At 47.6% G+C, this 15331-nt stretch overlaps 1 protein-coding gene across 2 annotated transcripts in view; it reads left to right on the top strand.

The window, feature by feature from the left end:
* Positions 1 to 12661, top strand: part of nadsyn1 (NAD synthetase 1) — a 55572-nt gene extending 42911 nt beyond the window's left edge. For both annotated transcript variants that reach the window (XM_078415525.1, XM_078415527.1), the window contains 6 exons: positions 714 to 820; positions 1701 to 1832; positions 2901 to 2970; positions 4868 to 4996; positions 6287 to 6463; positions 10448 to 12661. In XM_078415525.1, the coding sequence (XP_078271651.1) occupies positions 714 to 820; positions 1701 to 1832; positions 2901 to 2970; positions 4868 to 4996; positions 6287 to 6463; positions 10448 to 10510 (678 nt within the window). In that variant the 3' untranslated portion in view covers positions 10511 to 12661. The remainder of the gene's footprint in view (positions 1 to 713; positions 821 to 1700; positions 1833 to 2900; positions 2971 to 4867; positions 4997 to 6286; positions 6464 to 10447) is intronic.
* The last annotated feature ends 2670 nt before the right edge of the window (positions 12662 to 15331 follow it).

Genomic DNA, 15331 nt, shown 5'->3' on the forward strand with positions numbered 1-15331 from the left:
TTGCCAGGACACGACACAAGGGTCTGGGAGAGGTTGAGCAGGTTAGGCCAGACTAGCGATTTGTTTTAAGTGGAGCTTTTCCCATTTAATGCTGATTACCTTCCCAGGTGTAGGATTTGAATATACAGGCAAGTCTGGAATGCAAAACTATCATTGCTGTTGGATACAATGCAATGGCCTAAGCTACCGGGAAAGGCTGGGCATGCTAAGACTTTATTCCTTGGAGTGCAGGAGGAAGAGGGGTGAGGTCTATCCTTAGCTTACACTTTCAGTCTTTTCATTCTGGCCTTTGCCCAACCATCTGCCTATCAAATCCCCTGCCCCCTCAGCCATATCCACCTATCAATCGTCAGTCTTTGTCTTGCTCGTCCTCTCTTCCAGTGTTTCCCCCTCCCCCACCCCACCACCACAATCAGTCTGAAGAAGGGTCCCCACCTGAAACGTCACTTATCCCATGTTCTCCGGAGATGCTGCCTGACCCGCTGAGTTACTCTGGTTGATTTGTGTCTTTTATTATGGAGGTGTCGTGGGGAGAAGGCAGGAGAATGGGGTTGAGAGGGAAAGATAGATCAGCCACGATTGAATGGCGGAGTAGGCTCGGTGGGCCAAATGGCCTACTTCTGCTCTAGTGACTTATGAACTTATTGTAAACCAGCATCTGCAGTTCCTTGTGTCAAGAGAATAATCCTTTCTGATGTTCTTGTGCGTTAAAGGCGAGAATCCGGATGGTGCTGGCTTATCTCTTCGCTCAGTTGAGTTTATGGACTTCTGGAAAACCTGGAGGATTGCTGGTTCTGGGATCAGCCAACGTGGACGAGAGGTGAGATGCAAACGGCTGAAACTTCTCAGCAGACCAGGCAGCTTCTGTGGTGGAAGAAACCAACTATTTAGACTTTAGAGATAGAGCACAGAAACAGGCCCTTCGGCCCATCGAGTCCGTGCCGACCAGTGATCACCCCGTACGCTAACGCTATCCTATACACTAGGGACTATTTACAATTTTTACCGGAGCCAATTAGCGTACAAACCTGTATGCCTTTGGAGTGTGGGAGGAAACCGGAGCACCCGGAGAAAACCCACGCAGGTCACGGGGAGAACGTACAAACTGCATACAGGCAGCACCCGTAGTCAGGACCGAACCCGGGTCTCTGGCGCTGTGAGGCAGCAACTCTACTGCTGTGCCGTCCGATATCTTGCAGGAGGGCACAATGTTGCTGGCACTCCAGTCCGTGTGAAAACATGCCTCCTGTGATGGGTCTGGATAAGCAACGACGTTATCAGTGTGGTCAGTGATGGGTCTGGATAGGTAGTGGTATTAACTTTCAAATGAACCAAAGCAGAGACAAGGAACTGTGAGTGCAAAATTGAGGAGCCTTTGAACAGTTGAAATAACCTACCAGGTATCCTTGTGGAGATGTATAAGAAGGAACTGCTGGTTTACCCTGAAGATAGACACTCAACATGCTGGAGTAACTCAGCGGACCGGCAGAAAAGGAATAGGTGACGTTTCGGGTCGTGGCCCTTCTTCACACTGAGAGGGTGAGTCTCGTCTGAAGAAGGGTCTCGGCCCGAAACGTCACCTATTCTTTTTCACCAGAGGTGCTGCCTGACCCGCTGAGTTACTCCAGCATTTTGTGTCTATATATGTGAAGAGATTGGTCGACATGTTTCCTGACCATTACCCAAATGATCTCTTTCAGTCTCCGAGGGTACCTGACCAAGTATGATTGCTCCAGTGCGGATATCAACCCCATCGGTGGCATCAGCAAGGCTGACCTCAGGAACCTTATCCAGTATTGCATTGAAAACTTCCAGCTCACTGCTCTCCGAAGGTAACAAAGTGCTATAGAGCCATAGAGCGTAGAAACAGACCCTTCCACCCAACCCGCCTAAGCCGACCAACAAGTCCCATCTACACTAGTCCCACCTGCCTGCATTGGGGCCCCTATCCCTCTAAACCCATCCTATCCATGTGCCTGTCCAAATGTTTTTAGATTTAGAGATACAGTGCAGAAACAGGCCCTTCGGCCCACCGGGTCCGCGCCGCCCAGCCATCCCCGCACATTAACACATTCCTATACCCACTAGGGACAATATTTTTACATTTGCCCGGCCAATTAACCTACAAACCTGTACGTCTTTGGAGTGTGGGAGGAAACCGAAGATCTCGGAGGAAACCCACGCAGGTCACGGGGAGAACGTACAAACTCCGTACAGACGGCGCCCGTAGTCAGGATCGAACTTGAGTCTCCGGTGCTGCATTCGCTGTAAGGTAGCAACTCTACCGCTGCGCCACCGTTTCTTAAACGTTCTGTCAAAAAATGTTGTGCTTGGGATGTAGATTTACTTTTGTTTGTGTTGATCGTGGCGAATGGGGAAATAGAACAGAGAACAGTCCAGCACGAGAACAGGCCCTTCAGCCCATAATGTCTGTGCCAAACACGCCCAGACCGTCTCTCGCCTACCCGCACATAATCCATATCCCTCCGTTCCCCAAATATCCTCTGCCGATTTCAAAGTCCTTTAAATGCCACTATTGTATCTGGTGCCTCCACCACCATCACCCCTGGCAGCTTGTTCCTGGCACTCACCACCCTTTGTGTAAAAACAAAACTTGTCCCGCACATCTCTTTAAAACTTTGCCCCTCTCACCTTAAAGCTATGCCCTCTAGCACTTGATAACTTCATCTTGGGTGGGGGGAGGGGGAAAGTTACCACTACCCTTAAGCACATCTCCCTTAAACTTCGCCCCTCTCATCCTTAAAGCTCTCGTTTGATTTTTTCCATCCGAGGGAAAATGTTCTGACTGTCTACCCTATCTAAGCCTCTCATAGTTTTACACTTTGGTTCCTTGCACTGTGCGGTTATGATTAAGGTGCCGTTGTGTTGCTCTGTTGCAGCATCATGTCCGCTCCACCTACTGCAGAACTGGAGCCACTGGCAGAGGGACAGATAACACAGACGGACGAGGTGATTGTTTCTGACTTCTTGAATACACAGCAACCTCCGATGTTGTACAATTCGCCTTTACGCTTGCTGCATAAATGCAAGTGGCGGCACGGTGGCGCAGCGGTAGAGTTGCTGCCTTACAGCGAATGCAGCGCCGGAGACTCAGGTTCGATCCTGACTACGGGCGCCGTCTGTACGGAGTTTGTACGTTCTCCCCGTGACCCGCGTGGGTTTTCTCCGAGATCTTCAGTTTCCTCCCATGCTCCAAAGACGTACAGGTCTGTAGGTTAATTGGCTGGGCAAATGTAAAAAATGTCCCTAGTGTGTGTAGGATAGTGTTAATGTGCGGGGATCGCTGGGCGGCGCGGACCCGGTGGGCCGAAGGGCCTGTTTCCGCGCTGTATCTCTAAATCTAAATCTAAATCTAAAATCTAAAAAGAAACGGCATCGAACAGAAGTGTTAAGGGCAGACAAATCGTACGTTTTCTGTTGAGTTTATTGTTGCCTCCACCAAGCTACATCTTTAGCTTGGGCAACCCAGCGGTACGAATATTGATTTCTCCAACTTCCAAGTAACCCTTGCATCCCCTCTCTCTCCGACCCTTCCCCACTCCAGTCATCGTACCCGATTCCTTCTGCCGAGTTTCACTGTTCGCATTGCTCCTTATCACCTTTCCTACAGCCAACAATAGACCATTGTGGGCTCCACCTTTCCTTGATCATTGTTGCTGGCTTTTGTCTGTCTTTTTGGATATCTTTCAATAATTTGTTCCATGTACACCTTTTCATATCTCTCGGTTCCCCTTCCCCTGACTCTCAGTGTGAAGAAGGGTCTCGACCCGAAACATCACCTATTCCTTTTCTCCAGAGATGCTACCTGACCCGCTGACTTACCCCAGCATTTTGTGTCTATCTTCAGTGTAAACCACCATCTGCTGTTCCTTCCGATCCAGTGAAAAGCTTTATGGTTGCTTGCGATATCTGGAAGACGTGGATTGGTAACATTTTGGGTTGGGACCCTTCTTGCAGCTCAACGGGTCAGGCAGCATCTCGGTGGAAAAAGTTACCACTTTCTACGTATCTTTCATAGAAACACAGAAAATAGGTGCAGGAGTAGGCCATTCGGCCCTTCGAGCCTGCACCGCCATTCAATATGATCATGGCTGATCATCCAGCTCAGTAACCTGTACCTTCTCTCCATACCCCCTGATCCCTTTAGCCACAAGGGCCACATCTAACTCCCTCTTAAATATAGCCAATGAACTGGCCTCAACTACCTTCTGTGGCAGAGAATTCCACAGATTCACCACTCTCTGTGTGAAGAAATATTTTCTCATCTCGATCCTAAAAGACTTCCCCCTTATCCTTAAGCTGTGACCCCTGGTTCTGGACTTCCCCAACATCGGGAACAATCTTCCCGCATCTAGCCTCTCCGACCCCATAAGAATTTTATATGTTTCTATAAGATCCCCCCTCAGTCTTATAAATTCCAGCGAGTACAAGCCTAGTCTATCCAGTATTTCTTCATATGAAAGTCCTGCCATCCCAGGGATCAATCTGGGTTAATCTGCGTTAAACTTTCCCCTCTCATCCTTAAAGCTATCGTTTGATTTTTCCATCTTAGGGAAAATGTTCTGACTGTCTACCCTATCTATGCCTCTCATAGTTTTATACTTTGGTCCTTTTGGGCGACATTTTGGGTCAGGACTCTTCTCCAGTCTGAAGCTGGGACTGGACCCGCAATGTCACCTTTCCATATCTTCTAATGATACTGCCAGACCCGCTGAGTTCCGCAATTTGTGTCTCTTTTTGTAAACCGGCATCTGTAGTATTTTTTGGTGTCTACCTTGTGGACTGGTTTTGTTTCCATTTCAACATAATGCTGATGGTTCACAAAGCACCAATCCTCTCCGCACAGGCTGACATGGGAATGACGTACGCAGAGCTATCGGTGTTTGGAAAACTAAGGAAGATCGCAAAGTGTGGCCCTTACAGCATGTTCTGCAAACTAATCCACATGTGGAAAGCCATCTGTACTCCTCGGCAGGTCAGCCTCACTTTGCACTACGTTTTCAACCCTTTCAAGTACAGACGCTCCCCGACTAACGATGCTGCGACTTAGGATATTTCAACTTTACGATGGTGAAAACGCTGGCTCGCTTCCGGCCACACGATCAGGTGTATTAAATGCATTTCGACTTACGATATTTTTGGTTTACCATGGGTTTAACGGGACGTAATCCCATTGTAAGTTGAGGGGCACCTGCGCTTGTAAGTAGATGGAAAATGTTATCTTGAAATTGAGAGAAAAAACTCTGCAAAATCTTTCCACGTGCACTTTTAGTGTTGTACCAAGTCATTTGTTTTCTAACCACAGTTCCGTTTTGGTTCAGTTTAGTTTATTGTCATGTGTACATGAGGTACAGTGAAAAGCTTTCGTTGCATGCCAACCAGTCTGCGGAAAGACAACACATAATTACAATTGAGCAATCCACTGTGTATTAAAAGATTTAAGAGTGCGGAGCGATTGTAATATGTGATTGTAGATCTGCTTCTGTGGCCAGCACGCACATAGTCACCTGGGTTGGGCGCCATCTTGGAAGATACATAGAGCATAGATCAGGAACAGGCCCTTCGGCCCACAACGTCTGTGCTGAACATCATGTCAACTCTTACCTGCCGGCACGTGACCCATATCCCTCCATTCCTTGCATCTTCACCTGCCTTTGCAAAAGTCTCACACTCAAACTGAAAAGTATTTAAAGATATATCTGCTCAGTCTGTCTCAACCAACCTGATCTCCCGGTGGCTCAGCACTTCGACTCCCCCTCCCATTCCCAATCTGACCTTTCTATCCTGGACCTCCTCCATTTGTCAGAGTGAGGCCCAGCGCAAATTGGAGGTACAGCACCTCATATTTCGCTTGGGCAGTTTACACCCCAGCGTTATGAACATTGATCTGCCACTTCAGGTAGCCCCTGCTTCCCCTCTCTATCCCCTCCCCCTTCCCAGTTCTCCCACTAGTCTTCCTGTCTCCGACTACATCCTATCTTTGCCCCGTCCCCTCCCCTGACATCAGTCCGAAGAAGGGTCTCGACCCGAAACGTCGCCCATTCCTTCTCTCCTGAGATGCTGCCTGACCTGCTGAGTTACTCCAGCATTTTGTGTTTACTTTGTATTTGAAGATATTGGCAACCAAGTTTCAGATTTAGCTACAAGATCGTTAAAAATTGCTAGTTGTTTCATAACCTACCCAGGTGTGTGGTGCTGTACAGCAACAACTCTACCACCGCGCCACTCTTTGTACTAATGAACCGATGTGCTCATTTGCTTCAAGGTGGCTGAGAAAGTGAAGCATTTCTTCCGCACGTATTCAATTAACCGGCACAAAATGACAACGCTGACTCCTGCGTACCACGCCGAAGACTACAATCCTGATGACAACCGGTTTGACCTGCGACCATTTCTGTACAACACCAGCTGGTCTTGGCAGTTCAAGTGTATTAATAACCAGGTGAGACCGTTGAATAAAGTTTGGCCTGAGAGACCACATGAATGATCAGATTTGACTTGCATTTGCCTATGGACTGTTTCGTTCCCAGCCGTTATCGGGCAACTGATACGGCAGCGGTAGAGCTACTGCCTTACTGCGCCAGAGACCCGGGTTCGATCCTGACTACACCTTGCCTGCACGGAGTTGGTACGTTCTCCCCGTGACCTGCGCGGGTTTTCTCCAAGACCTTCGGTTTCCTCCCACATTCCAAAGACGTGCAGATTTGTAGGTTAATTGGCTTGGTATAAATGTAAATTGTCCTTAGTGTGTGTAGGATAGTGTTAGTGTGTGGGGATCGATGGTCAGCACGGTCTCGGTGGGCCGAAGGGCTGTTTCCGCCCTGTATCTCTAAACCTAAACAAAAATCATATCACAAACTAGAGAGCAGTCCTGACCTACCTTCTAACTCATTGGAGACCATTGTGCTTCTTTAATCGGACTTTAATGGACTTTATCTTGCACTAAATGTTATTTGTTTTATCCTGTACCTGTATACTGTGGATGGCTTGATTGCTTAGTTTTAGTTTAGTTTTAGTTACGAGATACAGCATGGAAACAGGCCCTTCGGCCCACCGAGTCCGTGCTGACCAGCGATCCCCGCACACTAACACTATCCTACACACGATAGGGACAGTTTACAATTATGCCAAGCCAATTAATCTACAAACCTGTCCGTCTTTGGAGTGTGGGAGGAATCTGGAGTTCATGGATAAAACCCACGCAGGTCACGGGGAGAACGTACAAACTCCGGACAGACAGCACCTGTAGTCAGGATCGAACCCGCTGTGAAGCAGCGACTCTACCATTATGCCACCGTGCTGCCCATCTGATTGTCATCATGCCTAGTAGACAATAGACAATAGGTGCAGGAGTAGACCATTCGGCCCTTCGAGCCAGCACCGCCATTCAATGTGATCATGGCTGATCATTTTCAATCAGTACCCCGTTCCTGCCTTCTCCCCATACCCCCTGGCGAAACGAAGCGCAGGCTTGGCGATCGCTTCGCTGAACACCTGCGCTCGGTCCGCATTAACCAAACTGATCTCCTGGTGGCTGAGCATTTCAACTCCCCCTCCCATTCCCAGTCTGACCTTTCTGTCATGGGCCTCCTCCAGTGCCATAGTGAGGCCCACCGGAAATTGGAGGAACAGCACCTCATATTTCGCCTGGGCAGTTTGCAGCCCAGTGGTATGAACATCGACTTCTCCAACTTTAGATAGTTCCTCTGTCCCTCCTCCTCCTTCCCAGATCTCCCTCTATCTTCCTGTCTCCACCTATATCCTTCCTTTGTCCCGCCCCCCTGACATCAGTCTGAAGAAGGGTCTCGACCCGAAACGTCACCCATTCCTTCTCTCCCGAGATGCTGCCTGACCTGCTGAGTTACTCCAGCATTTTGTGAATAAATACCTTTGATTTGTACCAGCATCTGCAGTTATCTTCTTAATCTCCCCATACCTCCTGACTCTGCTTTCATAGTCTTTTCATTGACTGGATGGCATGCAACAAAAAAAGCTTTTCACTGTACCTCGGTACACGTGACAATAGACAAAACTAAACTAACTAAACTAGACTGTAACTGGGGGGGAGAGCTACTGTACCTGAGAGGGGCGGAGAATTCTGGGAACGATACAATGATGTGATTGCAAAAGAGTTACTCCTGTTTACAAGGTCGGCAAAATCAAAAATGAGGCAGATGCTGGAAAGGCAAGGTTAAAAAGAAAAACCGCCAGAGATATTCAGCAAGTCAGACAACATTTGTGAAGGGAGAAACAGAAGTGGGGTTTGGCCTGAAGAAGGGTCCCGACCCAAAATGTCACCTAACCATGTTCTCCAGAGATGCTGCCTGACGTGCTGAGTTACTCCAGCACTCTCTCCAGCAGTGTTTCAGGTGACCAGCCAAAGGTGATTGAGACAATGACGTTTGCGATACAACCAGCAGAGATTCTGACAACTACAAATTTAATTTCATAAGTGATAAGAGAATTAGGCCATTCGGCCCATCAAGTCTACCCGTCCATCCAATCATGGCTGAACTATCCCTCTTAACCCCCTTCTCCTGCCTTCTCCCCAAAACCCCTGACACCCGTACTAATCAAGAATCTGTCAATCTCTGCCTTAAAAATATCCATAGACTTGGCTTCCACAACCGTCTGTGGCAATGAATTCCACAGATTCACCACCCTCTGACTAAGGAAATTCCTCCTCATCTTTCAAAAGGAACACCCTTTAATTCTGAGGCTGTGGCCTCTGGTCCTTGACTCTCCCACGAGTGGAAACATCCTCTCCGCGTCCACTCTATCCAGCCCTAAAAAGCATACCTTCCAGACACAGTAAAAGCACTAACTATCTACATACATCAAGGTCTAAATCTGGTCTACTGATCAATATTCCTTGAAGAGAACCCCCTCGTTTATCTTACTTGGGGCTACAATTTGAAAGCAATGTTCTGTTTGACATCTTCACAATCTATTAAAACAGGGTCTTTTATAGAAGATAGAGACAAAATGCTGAAGTAACTCAGTGGGTCAGGCAGTATCTCTGGAGAAGAAGAATAGGTGACGTTTCGAGTCAAGACTGAATAAGGTCTGAAGAAGGGCTTTGACCCGAGACATCTCCTACCTTTTACACACCTCACCCTTCCATATCTCTCTGTGTCCCTCTTCCCTGACTCTCCGTCTGAAGAAGGGTCTCGATCCGAAACGTCACTCATTCTTTCTCTCCAGAGATGCTGTCTGTCCTGCTGAGTTACTCCGGCTTTTGGTGTCTACCTATTCTTTTTCACCAGAGATGCTGCCTGATCCGCTGAGTTACTCCAGCATTTTGTGTCAATCTTCGGTATAAGCTAGCAACTGAGTATTGTGTACAGTTTTGGTCTCCTAATCTGAGGAAAGACATTCTAGCCTTAGAGGGAGTACAGAGAAGGTTCACCAGATTGATCCCTGGGATGGCAGGACTTTCATATGAAGAAAGACCGGATAGACTGGGCTTATACTCGCTGGAATTTAGAAGACTGAGGGGGGATCTTATTGAAACATATAAAATTCTTAAGGGGTTGGAGAGGCTAGATGCGGGAAGATTGTTCCCGATGTTGGGGAAGTCCAGAACCAGGGGTCACAGTTTAAGGATAAGGGGGAAGTCTTTTAGGACCGAGATGAGAAAACATTTCTTCACACAGAGAGTGGTGAGTCTGTGGAATTCTCTGCCACAGAAGGTAGTTGAGGCCAGTTCATCGGCTATATTCCGCCTGGACGTCGGAAGCCCGCAGGCCCCTGGATGGGGGCCGACATTGGGAGCTCCGGCAGCGGCAACGTGTTCGCCCGCCCCGAATCGCGGGGCTTGGGTCGGCCCGCCGCGGACCTTTCATAGGCCGCGGACCTTTCACCGCCCAGCGGGGGCTTCAATGTCGGGAGCCCCGACCGCCCCGACGTGGCAACGACAACAGCCTGACCGCGGGACAAGACGGCAGGGGAAGAGAAAAGACATTGTGGCCTTCCATCACAGTGAGGAGGGACTGGAGGAGACTCACTGTGATGGATGTTTCTTTTTTGTTTGGTGTTAGTTTGTGATTGTATATGTTATTGCATTTTTATTGATTATTCTTATTGGTCTTATTGTTCAACTGCGGGTAATGTTTCATTTCACTACACATTTATGTGTATGTAACAAATAAACGACTATTGACTATTGACTATTAAGAGGGAGTTAGATGTGGCCCTTGTGGCTAAAGGGATCAGGGGGTATGGAGAGAAGGCAGGTACAGGTTACTGAGCTGGATGATCAGCCATGATCATATTGAATGGCGGTGCAGGCTCAAAGGGCCGAATGGCCTACTCCTGCACCTATTTTCTATGTTTCTATGCAGTGTACATTCTTTTGAGGAAATATCAATTTTAATACATTTGGTAATTGCTATTTCTCATGTCATTTCCATTCTTTCTCCTCAAGGTCACAAGACTGGAAAGTACTGGAGGAAATGTTGTGGACGGTGTTTCCAATGAGATCAAATGAATGATGCCAGTTCAATGATGAGCTATCAACCTCCCCCCAAGGAGCATGGGTTCCTTGGATGATGTGTTCAAAGAATCAGACTGCATTGGTTTTAATTTTTAAACTGCTTTCCATTTAGTGTGATTATACTCACTGTTTTCCTTCACTTACTTAGCAATACTCAGGTAGACACAAAATGCTGGAGTAACTCAGCGGGGTCAGGCAGCCTCTCGGGAGAGAAGGAATGGGTGACGTTTCGGGTCGAGACCCTTCTTCAGACTGATGTCAGGGGATGGGGTTGGGACAAAGATAGGATGTAGTAGGAGACAAGAAGACGAGTGGGAGAACTGGGAAGGGGAGGGGATAGAGAGGGACAGAGGAACTATCTGAAGTTAGAGAAGTCAATGCTCATACCGCTGGGGTGTAAACTGCCCAAGCGAAATATGAGGTGCTGTTCCTCCAATTTGCGCTGGGCCTCACTATGACAATGGAGGAGGATATTATACTAACGTATTAGGTTTAGGTTTATTCTTGTCACCTGTACCGAGGTGACGTGAAAAGCTTTGTTTTGTGTGCTGTCCAAACAGATCAGATAGAGTCTGATCTGAAGAAGGGTCCCGACCCAAAATGCCATCTATCCATGTTCTCCAAAGATGGTACCTGACCCCGCTGAGTTACAAGGGTCCCAACGTGGAACATCACCCTATCCATGTAGAACCAAACATGGTTTGGTCAGAGGGTGGTGAATCTGTGGAACCCTTTGCCACAGAAGGCTGTGGAGACCAAGTCAAGTGAATATTTTTAAGGCAGAGATAGATAGATAGATTCTTGATTAGTACGGGTGTCAGAGGTTATGGGGAGAACACAGGAGAATGGGGTTAGGAGGGAGAGATAGATCAGCCATGATTGAATGGTGTAGACTTGATGGGCCAAATGGCCTAGTTCTACTCCTATTCCTTATGACCGAAGAACTGCAGATGCTGTTTTATTCCAATGATAGACACAAAGTCAGTGGATCAGGCAGCATCTTTGGAAGAAAAGGATAGGTGATATTTTGGTTCTTCAGGCTGGAGAAGGGTCCTGACCCAAAACGTCATCTACCCTTTTGTTCCAGAGATGCTGCCTGACTCACTAAGTTACTCCAGCACTTGCATGAGGTTTAATTGAAGTTGACCATGGAACCTTATCAAATGGCTTCTATTTGTCCATAAATTATAAAGAAACAAAAAAATGCAGACACCAGGAACTGCACATAATTTTCTGTTTGAGGAAGAATCAGAAAGCCCAGAGACTGTCCTGGTGGGCAGTGGAGGTGTAAAGGGACCGGATGTCCATGGTAAAGAAGAGGCAATGGATGGGGTCTAGGAATTGAGAGCTTATTGACGGAATAATTTCTTCAGCCAGAGGCTGTGGAATTCATTGGCACACACAATGGTGGAGGCCAAGTCATTGGGTATTTTTAATGCAGTGGTTAAGGGTGGGCAGCATCTCTGGAAGGAGAATGGGATGAGGGGGAAAAATAGATCATCCATGATCGAATGGTGGAGCAGACTCGATGGGCCGAAAAGCCTAATTCTGCTCCAATGTCTTATGGTTTTGTTGTCTCACCTGTGCAGTGGCAGGCAATGGACCGTATCAACCTGCTGCCTTTGCTAAGTGGGAAGAAACCAGAGCACCCGAAGGAAACCGACAGGGAGAACGTGCAAACGCTTCACAGACAGCACCCGATGTCAGGATTGAACCTGGCCTTCTGGAACTGTGAGGCAGCGGCTCTACCCGTTGCACCCACTGTACTATCCCATGTGTGTGTGTGTGTGTGTGTGTCGCTCCTGACTGACTGTTACATGATTGTGTCTTTGAGGGCTCGTGACATTCCAAGATGTACGTGAAAGAATCCACAGCTGTGTTAAATTCACCAGATTCAGGGACAGTTTCTTTCCAGCTGTTATGAGGCTGCTGAATCATCCTACCACAACCAGAGAGCAGTCCTGAACTACTATCTGCCACTTTGGTGAACCTCGAACTGATCGGACGTTGCTGGTTTTACCTTGCACTGAACGTTATTCCCTTATCATGTATCTACACTGTAAACGGCGCAATTGCAATCATGTAATGTCTTCCTGCTGACTGGTGAGCGAGCAACAAAAGCTTTTCACGGTATCTTGGAACACACGACAATAAATTAAACTAAACTGAAACCGACTGTGGTCTGAATACTGCTCCAATGTTTTATAAGAATTGAAGAACGCATGAGGTGTCTCGGATGTAGGTCTGAAGGGACTGGACCGGGGAGGAGACAAGATGGTATTAAGGTCGAAGGGCCGAATGGCCTACTCCTCCACCTACTTTCTATGTTTCTAAGGTACTTGGAGATGAGAATTCTCTGTTCATGTTTCCAACCGAGGGCATCCGTGATCTTGTTCTGTTTTATGTTTCATGAAATTTTAAACATGAAATGTAGGGAATACTTAAGATAGACACAAAAAGCTAGAGTATCTCAGCGGGACAGGCAGCATCTCTGGGGAGAAGGAATGGGTGACGTTTCGGGTCGAGACCCTTCTTCGGACTTGGCAGGTCGGGCAGCATTTCGTGTCGGGCGATGTTTCTTGGAAAGTTGTTTTTGAGCTTGAAATTTCTATTTGCTGATCAGGTATCTTCTATCCCCGGAGATCACTATCATTGGTTGTGCTGTAGCTTGTGTGGGAGCCTGTTTTCCTTTGGCTGTGCTTTGGTATAGTGTTCTGACCAGACAAGTGGTACGGTGGAGGTCTGTGTTATTCCACTATCAATCACACTCGGTGAGTTTGAATTTAGTTTATTGTCACGGGACAGTGAAAAGCTTTTGTTACGTGCTAACCAGTTAGCGGAAAGACAGTGCATGATTACAGTCGAGCCATCCACTGTGTACAGATACATGATAAAGGGAAGGTTGACACAAAATGCTGGAGTAACTCAGTGGGTCAGGCAGTATCTCTGGAGAGAAGGAATGAGTGACGTTTCGGGTCGAGACCCTTCTTCAGGCTGATGTCAGGGGAGGGGGCGGGATAAAGATAGGATGTAGTAGGAGACAGGAAGAATAGTGGGAGAACTGGGAAGGGGAGGGGGAAGAGAGGGACAGAGGAACTATCTGAAGTTAGAGAAGTCAATGTTCATACCGCTGGGGTGTAAAAACTGCCCAAGTGAAATATGAGATGCTGTTCCTCCAATTTGCGCTGGGCCTCTCTATGACAATGGAGGAGGCCCAGGACAGAAAGGTCAGATTGGGAATGGGAGGGGGAGGTGAAGTGCTGAGCCACTGGGAGATCAGGTTGGTCAAGGAGGACTGAGCCGAGGTGTTGAGCGAAACGATCGCCGAGCCTGAGCTTGGTCTCGCCAATTTAGAGAAGTTGACATCTGGAACAGCGGATACAATAGATGAGGTTAGTGCAAGATGGAGTCCAGTAAAGTCCGATCAGAGAAAGTCCAAGGGTCTCCAGTGAGGTAGATAGTAGCTCAGGACTGCTCTCTAGATGGTGGGAGGATGGTTCAGCTGCCTGATGGTTTACCTACCAATAACTGCATTTTTTTTAGTTGGAGAAATGATCTTGCTTTAATTAGGTAGCATTGCTCTCATGTGTCGACTTGGTCTCTCTGAACAAATTAACTTTATTAACTGGTTGGCGGTGAGCCATACACCCCACCCATTCCCCATCTCAACTGCTGACGTGACCTTGCCAATGAATATTGTTTTTCCTCGGCTCTGAAGAACATAAAAATTAAATAATGGAGATCTACAAGGCCATGGAGAGTATAATTTTTAGGTAACCTCTAACTAACCCCTGCCCCTCCTCCCCCATCACAACACTTCCCCTTTCTCCCCCCCCCCCCCCCCCCCCACCCACCCCTCTCCCCTGTGCTCTACCTGGACTCCCACCTATTTCTACACTGGTTTCACAATTCACAAGACCATAACTGATAGAAGTAGAATTAGGGCATTCGGCCCATCAAGTCTACTCCGCCATTCAATCATGGCTGATCTATTTTCCCCTCTCAACCTCATTCTTCAGCCTTCTCCCCATAACCTCTGACATACGTTCAATTCTGACACACCTATTCAATCGTGTCTCACACCACTGCTTTTACCTCTGATCTGTGTTCCAATTATCTGCCTATCGAACACACCCCTCGCCTGCATCCACCTATTACCTGTCTGAAGAGGGGTCCTGACCCAAAATATCACCTATCCATTTTCTGCAAACATGCTGTCTGATCCGCTGAGTTACTCGAACACTTTGTGTCTATCTTTGGTGTTAGCAGTCACGCTTTGTCCTGCCTCGTCCCTCTCCCGGCTTTCCGATCCAGTAGGGATATTGGTGATTGACTGGCTGCAATATTACCTGTTAACGTTCTCAATAGTTGCATATCTTTCATTCATTTGTTCTATCTCTATACCACCGTCTATATCTCTCCAGTCTGAAGAAGGGTCTCGACCCGAAACGTCACCTATTCCTTCTCTCCAGAGATGCTGCCTGACCTCCTGAGTTATTCCAGCACTTTGTGGTCTGTCTTCAGTGTAAACCAACATCTGCAGTTCCTTCTGGGATTTGTATACATTGGGGATGCAAACAAAGAATTTCACTGTGCCGAATCACATGTGACAATAAAGTATTCAATTCCTTCATTCCTAACACAGGTAATATGTACATGTTCTTTTGGAGCTTGTGAAATGCAATGATCAAGGTTTCAAGGTCAGTTTATTGTGCCTGCGGAAGGCACGCAGCATCATCAAGGACCACAGCCACCCAGCACGCAGGCTGTTCTCCTTGTTACCGTCAGGCAGACGATACAGGAGTATGGCTGCGC

The sequence above is a fragment of the Rhinoraja longicauda genome, chromosome 18, assembly GCF_053455715.1.
Source record: "Rhinoraja longicauda isolate Sanriku21f chromosome 18, sRhiLon1.1, whole genome shotgun sequence".
NCBI classification, from domain to species: Eukaryota; Metazoa; Chordata; class Chondrichthyes; order Rajiformes; family Arhynchobatidae; genus Rhinoraja; species Rhinoraja longicauda.